The sequence below is a fragment of the Pongo abelii genome, chromosome X (assembly GCF_028885655.2).
Source record: "Pongo abelii isolate AG06213 chromosome X, NHGRI_mPonAbe1-v2.0_pri, whole genome shotgun sequence".
In the NCBI taxonomy this organism is placed as follows: Eukaryota; Metazoa; Chordata; class Mammalia; order Primates; family Hominidae; genus Pongo; species Pongo abelii.
In genome coordinates, this window is record NC_072008.2 from 160,654,051 (window position 1) to 160,671,779 (window position 17,729).

Sequence of the window (17,729 nt, forward strand, 5' to 3'; positions counted from 1 at the left end):
GTGTTGTCCACAGGGGCTCATCAGAGCGGACCTGGTACTTGACAAGACAGGAGTCAGCTTGCTCACACACTGTTTCCTTTACCATCAAAGTCTTATGTAAAAATAAAAAATCAAAAATCAGTAGAACTAGGCAGCGGCGCACTTTGTACCACAGCTGACTCCCATTCCATGCAAGCTCCTGACCTTCTCACAGCCCAGCACTTTCGTGCATTAGACAATGAACTGTGCTGGAGAAGATGATGCCTCTTCGCATGAGTCTCCCAGGTCTCCCAGGACAGAAGTGAAGGGAAAGAAGGTTCCATGAAGAGACCTGGAGTGGAGTGGGAGCCCCAGGGGCCCAGTGGATAGGGTGGGGTGGAAAAGGACAGCATAGATGGGCGGAGCACCTCACGCTGCCTTCTGGGGCCCAGGGAACATCTAAGAGTGTGATGGGACCTGGAAAGAAAGCTGAGCCTGGCCGGGCGCAGGGGCTCTCACCTGTAATCCCAGCACTTTGAGAGGCCAAGACGGGTGGATCACCTGAGGTCAGGAGTTCGAGGCCAACATGGTGAAACTCCGTCTCTACTAAAAATACAAAAATTAACCGGGCATGGTGGTGGGCACCTGTAATCCCAACTACTTGGGAGGCTAAGGCAGGAGAATCGCTTGAACCCTGGAGGTGGGGGTTGCAGTGAGCCCAGATCGTGCCATTGCACTCCAGCCTGGGTGACAGAGCGAGACTCCGTCTCAAAAAAAGAAAAAAAAGAAAAATGCTCCTCTCCACATGTCCTGGCTGGTTGTTCATGCCTCGTCTTCACACACTGGACTCTCTGAATGGGCCTGAGAGATTCTCTCCTGTCAGAGCCTCTACACATGCTGGTCCTTCCAAAAGACTCATGCATCTCTCCCCACTGATGCTTTGTCCTTGACCTAGCTAATGTTTCCTTATTGTTCAAGTCTTAGATGCCATTTTTCAAAGAAGTCTCCTCCCCGACCTACCTCCCAATTCTTGGTAGGATCTCCTCTGATTTTTATGTGCTCCCTTAGTGGCTGGAACTTCTCTCCATCACAGAAGTTAGCCTCTTGTAAAGTCATAGCCCATTTGCCTGTCTGTACCTCCCATAAGACCACAAGACTGCTGAGGGTAGGATAGTTTCCAGCAGCTAGCACAGTAACTGACACATAATAAATGCTCAATTAGTACAGCTTAAAAAAGTACTCCTATATAAAGAGTTCAACAGTCACAGAACAACGAAGCAACCACAGCCTGTTCCTGAATACTTCTAGGACACCTCTTATGCATATTACAGCATGAAGGAGGCAGAAGGTCCAGCAGCAGAGGGAGATTCTCCAACCCCGAGTACCAAGGAACTACCACAACCTAGAATGGTCCCAAAATAAAAATGCTCCACTTTCTTCAAGGTTCACAAACAAGACCTGGCTGAAGTTACCCTTGTCAAGTAAAAAGGTCCTTCCCTCACATGCCCTACTCAGATGAGGTCACTTTTGAAGAAATGGAAGTTTCCAAAGTTTTGCTTTCTAGTGCTAACTGCTAAAAACTTCTTCCTAGCCTAACAGCTCTGTGATCTCTACAAATAGTATTGCAGTGATAAATTTGTATGCTTATCTACTCATATGCAACTTTGTCTTTAATGGTTTGCAATTAAAAGGCTACTCTTGTCAAGCTCCATGGCTCATGGTTGTAATCTCAGCACTTTGGGAGGCCAAGGCAGGAGGATTACTCAAGCCCAAGGAGTTCAAGACCAGCCTGGGCAACACAGTGAAACCCCGTGTCTACCAAAAATAAAAATAAAAATAAAAAATTTAGCCAGGCATGGTGGCACATCCCTGTAGTTCCAGCTACAAGAGAGCCTGAGGTAGGAGGATCACATGAGCCCCGGAGTTCAAGGCTGCAGTAAGCTATGATCATGCTGTTGGACTCCAGCCTGGGTAATGGAGTGGGATCCCGTCTCTAAAAAAAAAAAATTAAAAAAAAAAAGTAAAAAATTTAAAAACTGGTTAAATAAATTGTGGTACATCCATAATAGACTATTTAAACCCAACCCTTAAAAAGAATGATATGGCTCTGTATGAACTGATTCTAAATAATCTACAGGATACATTAAAGTAAACAAATGTGCACAATATTTTATAGTATGTGTAAAAACACAATGCCCACATACCCTTGTGTATTTATACACACATGTAAAATATATACACAAACCTAAACACACAAAAGTACATCCAGTAGAGACAAAGAGTAGAATAGTAGTTGCCAGAGGGTGGGAAGGGGAGAAGTGGGAGTTAGTGTTTAACAGGTATTTAATTTCAGTTTTGCAAGACGAAACGTTGTAGAGATGGATGGTAGTAATGGCTGTACAACAATGTGAATGTACTCAGTGCCACTGAACTGTAAAGATGATTAAAACTGTAAATTGTTAGATAGATAGATAGATAGATAGATAGACAGACAGATAGATAGATTTTTTGAGACGGAGTCTTGCTCTGTCACCTAGGCTGAAGTGCAGTGACGCGATCTCGGCTCACTGCAAGCTCCGCCTCCCGGGTTCACGCCAACTCCTGCCTCAGCCTCTCCGAGTAGCTGGGACTACAGGCGCCCGCCACCACACCTGGCTAATTTTTTGTATTTTTAGTAGAGATGGGGTTTCACCGGGTTTGCCAGGATGGCCTCGATCTCCTGACCTCGTGATCCACCTGCCTCGGCCTCCCAAAGTGCTGGGATTACAAGCATGAGCCACCGCACCCGGCCTGTTATATATATTTTTTAATAAAAATTTAATACACGGGTACACACACGCTTTTTTTTTTGAGATGGAGTCTCATTCTGTCGCCAGGCTGGAGTGCAGTGGCGCGATCTCAGTTCACTGCAACCTCTGCCTCCCAGGTTCAAGCGATTCTCCTGCCTCAGCCTCCCGAGTAGCTGGGACTACAGGTGCCTGCCACCGTGCCCGGCTAATTTTTTGTATTTTTAGTAGAGATGGGGTTTTACCATGTTGGCCATGGTCTCGATCTCTTGACCTCATGATCCACCCACCTCCACCTCCCAAAGTGCTAGGATTACAGGCGTGAGCCACTGTGCCCAGCCACTTTTTTTTTTTTTTTTTTTTTTTTTTAAAGAAACTGGTAATAGTGGCTGCCTCCAGGGAAAGAAATGAATGTTTGGGGCAGGGTAGCAAAGAGACTTTACAATATAAATCTTTTTTTTTTTTTGAGACGGAGTTCCGCTCTTGTCATCCAGGCTGGAGTGCAATGGCATGATCTTGGCTCACTGCAACCTCTGCCTCCTGGGTTCAGGCGATTCTCCCACCTCAGCTTCCCAAGTAGCTGGGACTACAGGTGCGCACCACCACGCCTGGCTAATTTTTGTAGTTTTAGTGGAGACGGGGTTTCACCATGTTGGCCAGGCTAGTCTCGAATTCCTTGACCTCAAGTGATCCACCTGCCTCCGCCTCCCAAACTGTTGGGATTACAGGCGTGAGCCACCATGCCCAGCCCCATATAACTTTTTTCTATTATTATTTTTTTGAGACAGAGTCTCGCTCTGTCGCACAGGCTGGAGTGCAATGGCACGATCTTGGCTCACTGCAACCTCTGCCTCCTGGGTTCAAACGATTCTTCTGCCTCAGCCTCCTGAGTAGCTGGATTACACGTGCATACCACCACGCCCAGCTAATTTTTGTATTTTTAGTAGAAATGACGTTTCGTCATGTTGGCTAGGCTGGTCTCGAACTCCTGACCTCAGGTGATCCACCCACCTCGGCCTCCCAAAGTACTGGGATTACAGGCATGAGCCACTGTGCCTAGCCCCGTATAACTTTTTATACCACCTTTTTAATTCCGTATTGTCCATCTAACTATTCAAAAAATCATTTTAAAAACCCCGGCCTTATACAAGAAGTCTTTTCCTTAATCGTGTCATTTATTCTATCCCTCTTCCTTTAAGTAAAAAATATTTTCAATCAAAATCAGAATTCGATTTCAGCTTTGAGGGTATTTATTAGATTCAAATAATGCAATTTACAAAAATTACACTTGCTATCCTAAGAATATATTCACTAAAAGCCTTTTTTCTTTTTTTTTTTTTTTTAAAGAGACAGTGTCTTACTATAAAGAACGAGGCTGCCCAGGCTGGAGCACAGGAGTACAGTGGTGTGATGATGGCTCACTGTAGCCTAAAACTCCTGGGCTCATGGGATCCTCTCACCTCATCCTCCCGAGTAGCTGGGACTATAGGCATGAGCCACCACGCCTGACCCCTCTCTTTATTTTTATCAGGTGTTACAGAAAAGCTTCAAAATCATCATAGAAGAAAATTATCATTTTTACCAGTACAAAACTTTTATTGCATCCCAACCAAGCTAAGATGAATACAGAATTGTTTCAACAGAAAAAAGTTACCATTATCATAATTCAAGACAAAAAGCAGCCCGCAATTACATGAGTTGGAAAACAAACTACTCTTATGTCACAGTCTACCCTAAAGCTCCAACTTATGTCAGAACTTAAAACACACACACATATACACAACGCTGTGGATTCCTCCTCATTTATGTAAAACCTACTTTTGTGATGATCTGCTACTTTCTTGAGTCTTCTGGAATGAACACTGTAGCCCCACCCCCGGATAAGGAGAAGATACCACTTCCAGGGCTTAGCACTGCCCCTGGCTTGAAGCAGATGCTCAAATATTTGTTGGGTGAATGAACGATTGTCTGCTGATAGGGCTGCCATCAAGCCTCATAAAGAAAAAATTCAGAAAAAAGCAACTTTATAGAGAAAATAGGAAAAAGTTTAAGAGATATTTTGCTCACTTGAAGAAATCAGCATTTGTTAAAGGTGAAGACTGGATTGACTGGTTCACCAAGTGGCTTAGACACAACTGACTAAGTGGGCTATACCTTATCCCACCCCAAAGTTAAATACAAAACAGGTATTTTTTTTTTAATCACAGGAAAAATACAGGGCAACTTAACTATAAAATTATTATTTTTATTTTTTATTTTTGAGACAGAGCCTCACTCTATCGCCCAGGCAGGAGTGCAGTGGCATGATCTTGGCTCACCGAAACTTCTGCCTCCTGGGTTCAAGCGATTCTCCTGCCTCAGTCACCCCAGTAGCTGAGATTACAGGCGCCCGCCACCACGCCTGGCTAATTTTTGTATTTTTAGTAGAGACGGGATGTCACCATCTTGGCCAGGCTGGTCTTGAACTCTTGACCTCAGGTGATCCACCCGCCTCAGCCTCCCAAAGTGCTGGGATTACAGGCATGAGCTACCGCATCTGGCCCTTTTGTATGTATTAAATACGTATGTATGAATATAACACATCATCAGGTTTTTTAGGAAGAAAATATAGATGACTACTGATCTGTTGTTAAGAGTAGGAAAGGATTTCCTGGCGGGGCGCGGTGGCTCACGCCTGTAATCCCAGCACTTTGGGAGGCAGAGGCAGGCGGATCACAAGGTAAGGAGATCGAGACCAGCCTGGCTAACATGGTGAAACCCTGTCTCTACTAAAAATACAAAAAAATTAGCCAGGCGTGGTGGCGGGCACCTGTAGTCCCAGCTACTCGGGAGGCTGAGGCAGGAGAATGGAATGAACCCGGGAGGCGGAGCTTGCAGTGAGCCAAGATCACGCCACCGCACTCCAATCTGGGCGACAGAGTGAGACTCCGTCTCAAAAAAAAAAAAAAAAAAAGTAAGAAAGGATTTCCTAAGTATGAAAGCAAAACAAGAAATCATAACAAATTTTATATATCAGAAAGATAAGAATCAAGACATAAGACAAAATAGGAAAATATCTGCATGACAAAGAGTTAACATCTTTAATATATTAAGAGCTATGACAATGATTATTGAGGTTTAGCCTCAGTAATAATCCAAGCAGCACCAATTTAAAAGATGTATATCCAATTCTGGGACGATATGGGAAAATGGCACTTTCTCAGACTATTGTGGGAACTGGGATAGCCATTTTGGACAGTGATGTGGTGGTATCCACCAGAAATTCCAAGTCTAGGCAGCCATTCTTCAAAATGACTGGCACATGAGGAATTTCAATCCTGTAGCATTTTTAATAACAAACCACTGGGAAGTCCAATAGAGAGACAACGAAATGCATGATGGTAAGTCAGCCCTGGACTACACTGCTATTTAAAAGAAATGAGGCAGAGATGAATATATGAGATGGATAAATGCAGAATATGTATATATAACACCATCCTGAGGCAAGGCGCAGTGGCTCACGCCTGTAATCCCAGCACTTTGGGAGGCCAAGGCAGGTGGATCGCCTGAGGTCAGGAGCTCGACACCAGCCTGGCCAACATGGTGAAACCCAGTCTCTACTAAAAATACAAAAATTAGCTGGGTGTGGTGGCGGGCACCTGTAATCCCAGCTACTCAGGAGGCTGAGGCAGGAGAATCACTTGAACCCAGGAGGTGGAGGTTGCAGTGAGCCAAGATTGCGCCACTGCACTCCAGCCTGGATGACAGAGCAAGACTCCATCTCAAAAAGGAAAAAACAAAACAAAAACTCTCCTGTTAATTACAACACAAAAAGTACACAGTTTAGTCTTAGAAGACTTAGAAGGATCTACATTACGCTATTAACAGGGGTTATTCTGGGTAGTGGGAGCAGAGACTAAGCGGGGAGCCTTCATTTTTTTACCTGATACTTTTTTTTTTTTTGAGACAGAGTCTCACTCTGTCACCCAGGCAGGAGTGCAGTGGTGTGATCTTGGCTCACTGCAACCTCCGCCTCCCAGGTTCAAGTGATTCTCCTGCCTCAGCCTTCTGAGTAGCTGGGACTACATGCTCGAGCCACCACAGCCAGCTAATTTTTGTATTTTTAATAGAGACGGGGTTTCGCCGTGTTAGCCAGGCTGGTCTCGAACTCCTGACTTCAGGTGATCCACCCGCCAAGGTCTCCCGAAGCGCTGGGATTACAGGCATGAGCCACCTTGCCCAGCCACCTGATAAATTTTTAAGTGGTTTGATTTTTCTATAAATCCGTGTATTATTGTAGTAATTCTTTAAAAAGTAAAAGAAGAAAAATAGATATCAAGCATTTATCTACTAAAGACAGGTACTGTCCTTTGAGAATTCCCTCAAAAGTTCTTTGAAGCTCAAATGGCTACATCTTTCCCATTCGTAAGTAATAAGATATTTTTTAAATCTCCTCTTTCTATATTTTTTAAAAGTTTATTTTCAATTAGCTTCCTCAGGTTGAACTCTCTGTACATTTCTTAGGAGACACTGTATGGTGTCAACACTGCCTGTTTTATAACATCCATTCGTAATCTGTAATCTGAGAAAAAGACTCATAAAAACCCAAACCACCCTCCAGGCCTAACATCTTCCAGAAGAAACCCATTCACTGCCCATATTACATTTAGTCCACACAATTTCTGAGACAAAGCACAAAGCACTAGCCATACAACTCCCACCAGCATAAATACGTGGAGTACAAAGAATGTCCTGTCAGCTAGGCCCAGAGCACACCCCACAGCAGTAAAAGAGAATGACAATTTGAGTCACAGGATCAGGAGCAGAATCAAATTTGGGACTTGAGGCAGTGTGATGCTCTTCTGGTCTTCGCTTCCTTCCACACCTTCTATTCTCCTTCAGCCAAACCTTGCCCTCACATAATCCCTATGCAGGCTATTTCTTATGGATGTCTACAACAGCTTCACAATGAGGTGTCAGAAACCACTAGAGAGACACAACAAAGAACGACTTAGGGTCTCAGTCTCAGTTGGAATCACAATGGCCGCATAAGTGAAAACTCACATTTTTGCTTAAGGGAAAAAAAATGGGAAAATTCAATTGGAACATTCTGCTTTACCACACAAAAGTTCTGAAATCCACATGTCAAAACATCAATTGCGGAGTGACCACTAATCAAAAAGACAAAACAAAACAACAACAACAACAACAAAAAACAGCTTGAGATGTCAAGCCTGAAGGTTGAGAAATTAAGGAACCATTCATTTTTACAAAACTAAAGTCCACACAATGGTGCCAAGTAGTTCAAACTGCAGCTGATACAGCACCTGAGCGTCAGACCTAGAATGACTTGGGCCCCCAGCTTTTTACAAAGTACTCATCCTCCTCTAGAGTCCCAAGAACCAGATGTATATCTGGGTACTCTCTTTAGTTACCATGGGAGGGGTGTAGCAAGCACATGACATTAGCCATGGCCCCCGGTGTTCTGAGACAGCTTTCAGGAGGGTGTCCTTCTAGGGAACCAACCATATACCAGTTCCCATATCTGAAAATGCATTACCACTGCTCACTAATGTTGACCACTAAGCCATTTACCCCAAACCGAAGCAAACACACGCTGAAGACCGCTAAGGCAACAGCAGCAGCGCAAAAGGGCTCAGTGCAAGCGCTCTCAGCTCAGCTGACCTGCTTCAAGGTGAACTGAAGTTGCAGATCACCAGTTCCGGCTCTAATCTGACGCCCGCCCCCAGATCACGCTGTGGCGACCAAGTAACCCTACACACACTGACCTTTCAGGGCTCAGGGAAGTGACTTTTTTTTATTATATGGCACAGTTTGGCACAGTTATGTCTTTAGTCTTTGGGGTACTTTTATACTGTCCAAGAGTAGTATATTTTTTTCCTCTTTTCCTTTTTTTTTTTTTTTAAAAAAAAAAAAACAGATGGCCAAACCAGGACATATACTAAAAAAAAAAAAAGGAAGGTTACTTACCTGAGCCCTAACATCCCAGCTACCATGGAATCCTGTTGGAGCTGGTCTACAGAAGCAAGGTGTATTCTGGGGAGTCACATGTCACATCAAAGCAGGAACTGGTGAGTCTGTATTTTTATGGAGCCTAAAACAAAGAAAATTGTAAGTTGAAAGCCCCCATTGAGCTGCACGACCTTTTTCCCAGGGCTATTTGGGACATTTTGAAGATAAACACATAGACAAAGTACTAGGCTATTTCCCAGCTTACCTAGCTAGAAACAAAGGATAAGCTGCAAATTACTGGCACGTAACACACAGTGCTAAAATAAAGGAAAGATTCATGCTTGTTAGAATCAACACTATCACAAGTCTTGTCATCTCTAGGGGACACTTTGACGCTACAAAAGCATACCATGAGTGGTGATTTCTGGCAAGTATTTCTTCTACCACGTCACACAGAAATTCTCAGGGAAGAATACATGTTCAAGAGAATATGCAACATCAAAATACCATCCCTGAAAGAACACATGGAACATAGAGGCAGTCTCCCTTCTTTTTCAAGCAGCTGAATGAAGTTGCAATGAGCTGCTGTAACAACATCACGTAAAGGGGCTTTAATCCTGAGAGAAAAAATGAGCACCAAGGGAAACCAAGTGCTCTGGGAGACCCAAAGCTATCATCCAAAACATGCAAGTCTATTTCAGGGCAATCAGTTTTAAGCCTCTCAGATCAGTCAATCTTGATGTTGAACAAACTCAGTTATTAGTTTTGATAGTTTCCCTTTTTCTTTTGAACACATGTTCAAAAAAGGACTTTCGTCAGTACCTTTCCTGTCATTAAGATAACCATCATTTCCTAGTTAAAGCCTAAACTGCCCCATATTAATTAGCTAATTTCTGATACTATGCTAGCCCAAGAGTAGCACTTTTATAAGCTAAAAACAAAAGCTCAGAGCGTACAACTTAGAGACTATTCACACAATTACTCATGTAATCAAACCCAGAAGAAGGGCAATATCAACCAAGTCTTTTACTGGTCTGTTGCTGCTCTATAGCTACCGGGATGGTACCTAAAATTATCTTTTGAGGTTCAGTGAGGCCTCATAATTCCCTTAAATAGTCAAGTCATAGAATACTTTGAAATTCCAGAAGTCAAGTTAATAGTATTACTTGGCTAGCTATATAATAAAAACCAAACTGGTATCCTGGCTAGGAGGCCCTGGAAAAGTCACAACTTCTCAGGGACACAAGTTTTTTCTGTTTGTAAACTGATGGTGCTGGACTAAGAATCCTTCTAGTTCTTAAAGTTTAAGATAATTAACTTAAGATTTCATGTCAAAAAGAAAAGAGCCAGAGGCTGGGCACGGTGGCTCACGCCTGTAATCCCTGCACTTTGGGAGGCTGATGCGGGTGGATCACGAGGTCAGGAGTTCAAGACCAGCGTGGCCAAGATGGTGAAACCCCGTCTCGACTAAAAAAAAAAACAAAAAAAACAAAAAACAAAAATTAGCCGGGCGTGGTGGCAGTTGCCTGTAATCCCAGCTACTTGGAAGGCTGAGGCAGAGGTTGCAGTGAGCTGAGATCGTGCCACTGCACTCCAGCATGGGTGACAGAGCGAGACTGTCTCAATTCAAAAAAGAAAGAAAGAAAGAGCCAGAAAATGAGAGCAGTTTGTGAAGTCTAAAAAAGAAAGTTAATATATATATATAAAACACCCCTAGCTCTTAGGCAAGGAAAACAAGTGCATCCTTACTAAGGCTTGGTCCTTATTGCCTCAACTTCAGAGGCAATAATGACAGCCCAGACTACAGTGTCTACAGTAACTGCAAAACAGCCACACAGCACAGCGGGGACACAGTCACACGCCAGGAGACCCAGCATACATGTGCTTGAAGAAGTTATAAGACTCAGGCTTTATTCTCTAACGAAATGGTCATTCCCCCTTTGATGTGGGGGTGGGGGTGGGGATGCCCTGCCCACCCCCCAATTCTGGCTCCCACTCAGTTATCCCACATACCATACATACCATCAAAGTATTTAAGCAATGGCATGCAAACCAAGCTTTCGACAGGAGAAGGTTTCTTGCAAGAGAAAGGCAGAAGAGAACAGGTAAAAGCAGAAGAGCACAACTTCTACTTAAGCCCAAAGAAGAGGGACCTGTTCATATCTTGTCCTACCCGGAATGATGCACACGCACAGGGGCTTGCCGGGACAGCAGTAGTTTCACTGGAAAGGGCTGGTATGGAGGCACCGAGGACAAGGTCCTTCCATCGCAGCGATGATAACGCTCTACCCAAGAGAAAAAGATTGCGTCTGCCAGCCACGCAAGACTGGTCTGCAAGGATGTCACCGTAGCAGAGGGCAGGGAAAACAAGCAGGTGTCTTGCCACACTCTTTGGGACTGGCCAGTCTAGGAGTGTGCTTTACCCCACGCACTGAAAACACTGGTTACTAGAAATATCAAACATTTCCTGTGATTCTCTCCTCCTCCAAGATAACTCGGGCAGCTTGAGAACAAGCTGCTCTTAGCTAATTAAAAGATTTCTGCTGATATTAACCTTTATAAAAGATTTCAGGTTCCAGGACACGTCATTTATCATGCAGCGTCCCAAGCAGGTACATTAGCAGTGGAAACCAGGCTCCAATAAGGAACTAACAATTTTATCTCTGTTGTTCTTTATTTTAGGTTAAAGAAATGAACTTCTCGTTCCATCTCCACATGGGAGGAATGTTCTGGAGGGGGTAACAGCCTATTAAACTCATTTAGCCAGTTTTTTTTTTTTTTTTTCAAACTCCACAGCTTGCCTCCCTACCCCACTAGACTAGATTGCACAGAGGCAGGGCAGGCACGGGAAACGACTCTGGTTGGAAATTACAAACATATACACACAGAATGCAAGCACCATAACCCTTTGAATACACAGTGGTTTGTGCCTTGCCCCAGACCTACCTAAGGATTTAAACAGCACAGAAGTCGGAGTTCGGCTGACTGCATGACACTCTCCTATCAATCGGGTAAAACAAAGACCCAGTACTCTAAGCTTAAAGCATTCCAGGCAAAATTTTAGTAACAGGCAATAGGAAGGTCTGATAGGCCAGTGCTAACAAGAAAGCCACAGATGGGTTTCTTTGAGCTGTTAGGACACTGGAAAGGGCTGGTATGGAAGCCCAATGGAGCCATTAGGACAATGGAAAAGGAGGTACCCTTCCACCAGGCACTTTGCAGAGAAAACTATACTCTGGAAGCTGCCTGCACTGTTGAAAGGGCTAGGCGTATGATAAACAGCTAACCGGAGGGGCACCCGAGGAGACAAACTGCCAACTATGAAGAACAAAGCAGAGACCTCAACTTGTCACGTCTCAAGCTCAGATGTACAAACTTTGTGATCGTCAAGTGAGGCTCGTGTGTCTGCCTGGGGATATGACTGTATTCCAGTGATCAGCCACCTAGCTGACCTGCCACGAATGAGTGACCTGTGGTGACTTACTTTAATCAACTGTAGTACTTCTAGATTGATTGGGTGATTTAAGGTTCTGACATATTCAGGTAAGAAAATAAAAGCAAGTGTTTCCTAGACTTCCTCATTGGGATTTGAAATAGAAATCCTGAAAAGCCCATAAATAAGCCTATTTCCCTAAATCCTTGGTGGAAATTCCCAAAAGATTAAAAAATCCAGACCCTGTCTTATTATAGGGACCCAGCAGATTTCAAAAGACTCAAGAGGTCAGCTTCATCTGGTTATTAACTGAAATTGCTGAGATACTGATGAACATTCCAGCCATGGAACCCAAAATTCTCTAGAGTAATAATTACCTATTAGTGCAATGTTACTACCGAGGCCGTATTATGCTTCATTTTTATAGTATAACAAAATGCCTAAAACTTATGAGAGTCCTACAACATCTAAGCCACTCAGTATCACATCCAAGTAGGTATGGTTCCTGGATCACCAACCAACCCCTGAATTCGATCCTGTTATCTCACAGTCTCGGGTACTGATCCCGCACAGCAGAGACACAACGTGTGAAAGGCTCGACAGAGCCCATTCCTGTTCCTGGAAAAATAACCAGAAGCACACATCTGCCTGACCATGAGTCAGGAATATCAATTTTGTGGTGGAGCCCATTTCTGCTGGGACCAACCCACACCCGAATACACTCACAACAGAAGCAACCGCCACAGAGCAATTCCAGAATGAGCTTTTTCCCCCTCGGGGTCCATACTTAGCAATGTCATAAACGGTCTCCCCTGCGAGAGCAATCCTTTTAAACTCTTCATAATGACCTTAAGTCTTTAGTGCAAAACCACAGAAACATTGCCACTGCCATATAAAAGTCATCTGAGTTTCAGTTTGGGTGATTCGGTGATGACCAAACTGAACAGAGAATAACCTTTCAGGCACAATGAACAGGAGCCACAGCGTCGCGATGAACTTGCCCCATCTGGTACCGGTGATCCCGAGCGCTCCAGGGCGATGAGAGCCCGTTACCTACTATGTCCCACTCCACTTATGTAACTGGAAGATCGCCGGCGAAGGGGAGGGTAGGATGGGAGGGTGCTCACATTCCGAAGCCACAGCACTCCAAAGAACCTCTGAGCACCCTGGGGACACGCTCGCACCTTAGAGCCTCAGGCGCCGAAGAGCCTCGGGTGCTGCTGGACGCACAGTCCCCTACCCACGGCTCCTGATGGGAACTATAACCACCTCTTTATGATGAGCTGTGGGACCCAGAACACAATGTCTAGTCCCTTTTGTGGATAATAATCCCCACCTACTTGTTCCTGCTAGATGGGGAAAGGAGCCGGTGGACCTACTCGCTCGCGGGGGGGTAGCGGGGGGCAGAAATTCATGGAATGGGCGAGAAGGAGGGGGAGGCAAAGCCCAGAGATGGGGGTGAGAGCTCAGGAGCCCTTGTGGCGCACTCTCCCGACGGGAGGCGAAGTGCGCACGCGCGCCGGTGGGGGGGCCGAGTAACGGGAGAGGGGGCGCGCGAGGGAGGGAGAGGGGAGAGCGCGATCCAGGGAGAGGCCGGGGCCGCGGGCGCGCGACGGCGCCGCGGCCCAAAGCCCCGAGAAGGGCAGGAGCGCGCGCAGCCCCGACAGGCGAAGCCCCGGCGACAGGGCGCCCGCGGGGCCGGGGGCCGGGATGCGCGCCGAGGGCGGGAGGAAGAGGGGCGTCAGGCGAAGGCGGCTCCAGGGAGGCCGCGCCGAGGACGGTCACCCGCGAGCACGGGTGACGGGCCGAGGGGAGAGTCGCCACCGGCGGCGGCGGGAGGGGGAGGGTAGAGAGGAGGGACGCCATCCGCCAGCCGTGTCGTCCGACCCCGCGGGCCCCTCCCGCGCCACGTCCCGCCCCTGACCCCCGCCCCCCGGCAAGGGTCCCCGCCCGCGGCCACGGCGGTCCCACTCACAGTCTCTCCTCCTCGCCTCCTCCTCCTCCTCCGCTCGGCGCGGCGGCGGCGGCGGCGGCCATTTTCCGGACGGCTTTTACCACAGCCCTCTCTCCGAGAGGAGGGAGCGCGCGCGCCGCCGACGCCGGGACCCCGCACGGCCGACGTCGCGCCCCGCCCTCTTGGCCGGCCCGCGCGCTGCTGCACCTGCGCGCCCGCGCCCCGCCCTCGGCGCTGCTGCGAGCCCGCCCGTCATTGGCTGTGATGGCCGGGCTGGGACGGGGGGGCGGGGGCGGGGGGGGGGTCCTCAGCGGCGATGCCGTCAATTGGCGAGATTTCCTGTCCATTTCGGCCAGGGAAAAGGGGGCGGACCCCTCCAGCTGTTGATTGGCTGCTTTCGGCCGTCGTTTGGGGAAAAGAGGCGGCTTGGGCGCGGAGGGGCTGGTTTAGTGGGCGGAATTTGAATGTTAAGGATTAATGGACCCTTGCGGATGCTGGAGCAAGTGAAGGCCTAGGCTTGGGATGCCTGTTTGCGCGGCTCTGAGGGGAGATTGACCCTCTGTCCACAGATGCACCGAGTGCGCTGCAATAAGCGTTTCATTGCACCCGCATTTTCTCAATATCACCATCTTCAGCAGAAGCAGCAAAGTTGCCCACCCTGGAGCCTGACGTTGCCCCAGCTGAGGGGCCTTGGTTTCAGAGGCCTACTCAATGCATTATTTCATCCGAGCCTGCCCGGTGCTCACGCTCTCATAGAGGCGGGGAATAAACTGACAACAAATCCCAACCCTGGCCTTCGCAGAACTCTGGCGGGGGAACAGAGTGCATGCCAAGGCCTCGTGACACCTGTCATTGTTGGATCAGATGGTTTGGTGGAGGTGTGAATAAGGGGCAATGTTAGCTCTGCCTGGAAGATATGATTTGGGAGCTGAGATCCAGCAGTTTTTCACTTTCCTAGAAGAGCTGAGATCCAGCAATTGTGTTTTGGGAAAATAAGAGTATGAGAAAACTGTTAGCTAACCAGGTGTTCAGGACAGGAGTGTTTGTTAAGGGGACCTTACCCTGATGCCAGTCATTATCCAGTCCATTCAGTGATCCTTCTGTTAGTTCTATGCTTAGCAAGAAAATCTGATTCTGATTTGGCTGCTTGCCCCCATTCATTTATTGACTACCTGCTATGTGCCAGGCACTTTTCCAGGCTCTGGATGCACGGTACTGAACAGACAGCAAACTAACATTCTTGTCGGGAAGATTCATACTAGCATACAAATAAGTATAATATATCATTTCACATAGTGATAAGGGCTTTGAGAAAGATAAACTAAGAGTGAAGGGGGTGCTATTTAGATATCTACTGGTTTTCACCCTCATTTTACTCCCTCATATGAATATCTGAGGAAAGAACATTCCAGGCAAGTTCAAAGGCCATGAGGAGAGACTGTACCTGGCATGTTGGGGACTAACAAGGAAGTCAGTGTTGCAGTCAGTGTTGCTGGAGAGTGGTAGGGAATGTGATTGGAAAGGCAGCTGGGGCCATTATGAGAACTGGGAGTTCATTCTTTTTTTGGGGGGGATGGGGTCTCATTCTGTCACCCAGGCTGCAGTGCAGTGGCGCAATCTTGGCTCACTGCAATGTCCACCCTGAGCTCAAGCGATCCTCCCTCCTCAGCGTCCTAAGTAGCTGGGACCACAGATGCGCACCACCACGCCTGGCTAAGTTTTTGTATTTTTGATAGAGATGGGGGTTCACCATGTTGCCCAGGCTGGTCTCAAACTCCTGAGTTCAAGTGATCCGCCCGCCTCGGACTCTCAAAGTGCTGGGACTGCAGGCGTGAGCCACCGCACCTGGCCAGAACCGAGAGTTTATTCTAAGATGAGAAGCCCTCAGAGGATTTTGAGCCAGGAGCTGTCTGATCTATGTTGCAGGTGTAGAGTGGAGAACTGGATGTGATAAAACTACAGCACAAGGCTAGTTGCAAGGCCCTGGAAAAATCTAGGAGAAAGAGTTGATGGTGGCTTTAACTAGGGTGGTAGCAGTGCAGCTCTGAGAAGTTGTGAGATTCAAGATATGTTTTCAAAACTGAACAAAAGGATTGGATGTAGGGCATAGAGCAAGGGAAGAAACAAGGATGATTCCTGAGATTGGGGCCTGAGCAACTGGGGAAATAAGGGTGCTTTTCACCATAGTGGGGAGAACTACAGGAAAAGTACATTTTCAGAGGTGCAGATCAAGAGTTCTGCTTTGGCTGTATTAAGCTTGGGGTGCCCAGTGGTGTGAAAGTGGAGATGTTGAGTAAGCCATTTGGTGTGTGATGCTGAAGTATAGAGATGCGGCTAAAGCAGTCCAAAAGTCATCACGCCGAACATCCAATTCAAGAAGCCATAAAGAAATGACAGAGTAAGCCTGCAAAAGTAGAAGAAAGAAAAATAAGGATGAATAAAACTTAATGAAATAGAAACAAATGATGGAGAGGATTGAGAAAATTTTAAACCTGCTTCTTTGAAAAGCTGAAAAACAAAAGCCAACCCTCTAACAAGCTGGATATAAAGAGAAAAGTAAATTATGTTACTCATGAAAAGGTTTTATTATGAACTGTGTGTCAGTAAATTTGAAAACATAAGCAAAAGGAATACATTCCTAGGAAAGTACAGCTTACCAAAACCGACTTTAGAAACAGAAAATCCCTGTAACCACAATGAAATTGACTATGTATTTAAAAAGCTACCCATCCCCCTACACACAGACACAGACACGCAGACACACACAGACACACACAGACACACACGCACACACAGAGAAAGAGAGAGCGAGAGAGAGAGAGAAAAAAGAGACCAAGAGGGCTTTACGGATGACTTCTACCAAATCTTTAATGAGTAGACAATTCCAATCATACACAGAAAAGAAATAAATGTCTCCAAACTTATTTTACTAGACTAATATATCTACTATGATGAGCCAAGAAAAGTATGACACAAGATGTGGAAATAAGTTTTAAAATTCGAGACAAATAAACTGAATCCTGCAGTATATGATCTATCACAACCAAGTTGAGTTTTATCCTAAGAATGCAAATATGGTTTAAAATTAGAAACCCAACCTTAACAAACTTAAGGGGAAAAACACTACATAATTATTTCAATAGATGCAGAAAAAGCATTTGATAAAATTCAGCATTTACTTATGACTTTATTAAAAAATCAGAGAACTGGAGTTCAAGACAAGCCTGGGCAACATAGCAAGAAGCAAGACCCCGTCTTTACAAAAAAAAATTTAAAAATTAGACAGACGTGGTGACACACACCTGTAGTCCCAGCTCCCTGGAAAGCTGAGGTGGAAGGATCACTTGAGCCCAGGAGTTTGAGGCTGCAGTGAGCTATGATTGCACATTGCACTCTAGCCTGGGCAACAGAGCAAGACCCTGTCTTAAAAAAAAAAAAAAAAAAGTGACCAGGCACGGTGGCTCATGCCTGTAATCTCAGCACTTTGGGAGGCCGAGGCAGGCGGATCACGAGATCAGGGGATTGAGATGATCCTGGCTAAAATGGTGAAACCCCATCTCCACTAAAAATACAAAAAAAAATTAGCCAGGAGTGGTGGCTCGCACCTGTAGTCCCAGCTACTCAGGAGGCTGAGGCAGGAGAATCG

The 17,729-nt window shown here is 46.1% G+C and overlaps 1 protein-coding gene across 2 annotated transcripts in view; it reads right to left on the reverse strand.

The window, feature by feature from the left end:
• MECP2 (methyl-CpG binding protein 2) overlaps positions 1-14,261 on the reverse strand; it is a 72,302-nt gene extending 58,041 nt beyond the window's left edge. Inside the window, exons 1-2 of one of the 2 annotated variants that reach the window (XM_063721166.1) lie at positions 14,105-14,232; positions 8,715-8,838 (exon numbers count right to left, since the gene is read on the reverse strand). In XM_063721166.1, coding sequence (XP_063577236.1) covers positions 8,715-8,740 — 26 coding nt within the window. In that variant the 5' untranslated portion in view covers positions 8,741-8,838; positions 14,105-14,232. Of the gene's footprint in view, positions 1-8,714; positions 8,839-14,104 lie in introns of both variants that reach the window. The other variant, XM_054545247.2, reaches the window with a different exon arrangement.
• Positions 14,262-17,729: the final 3,468 nt, after the last annotated feature.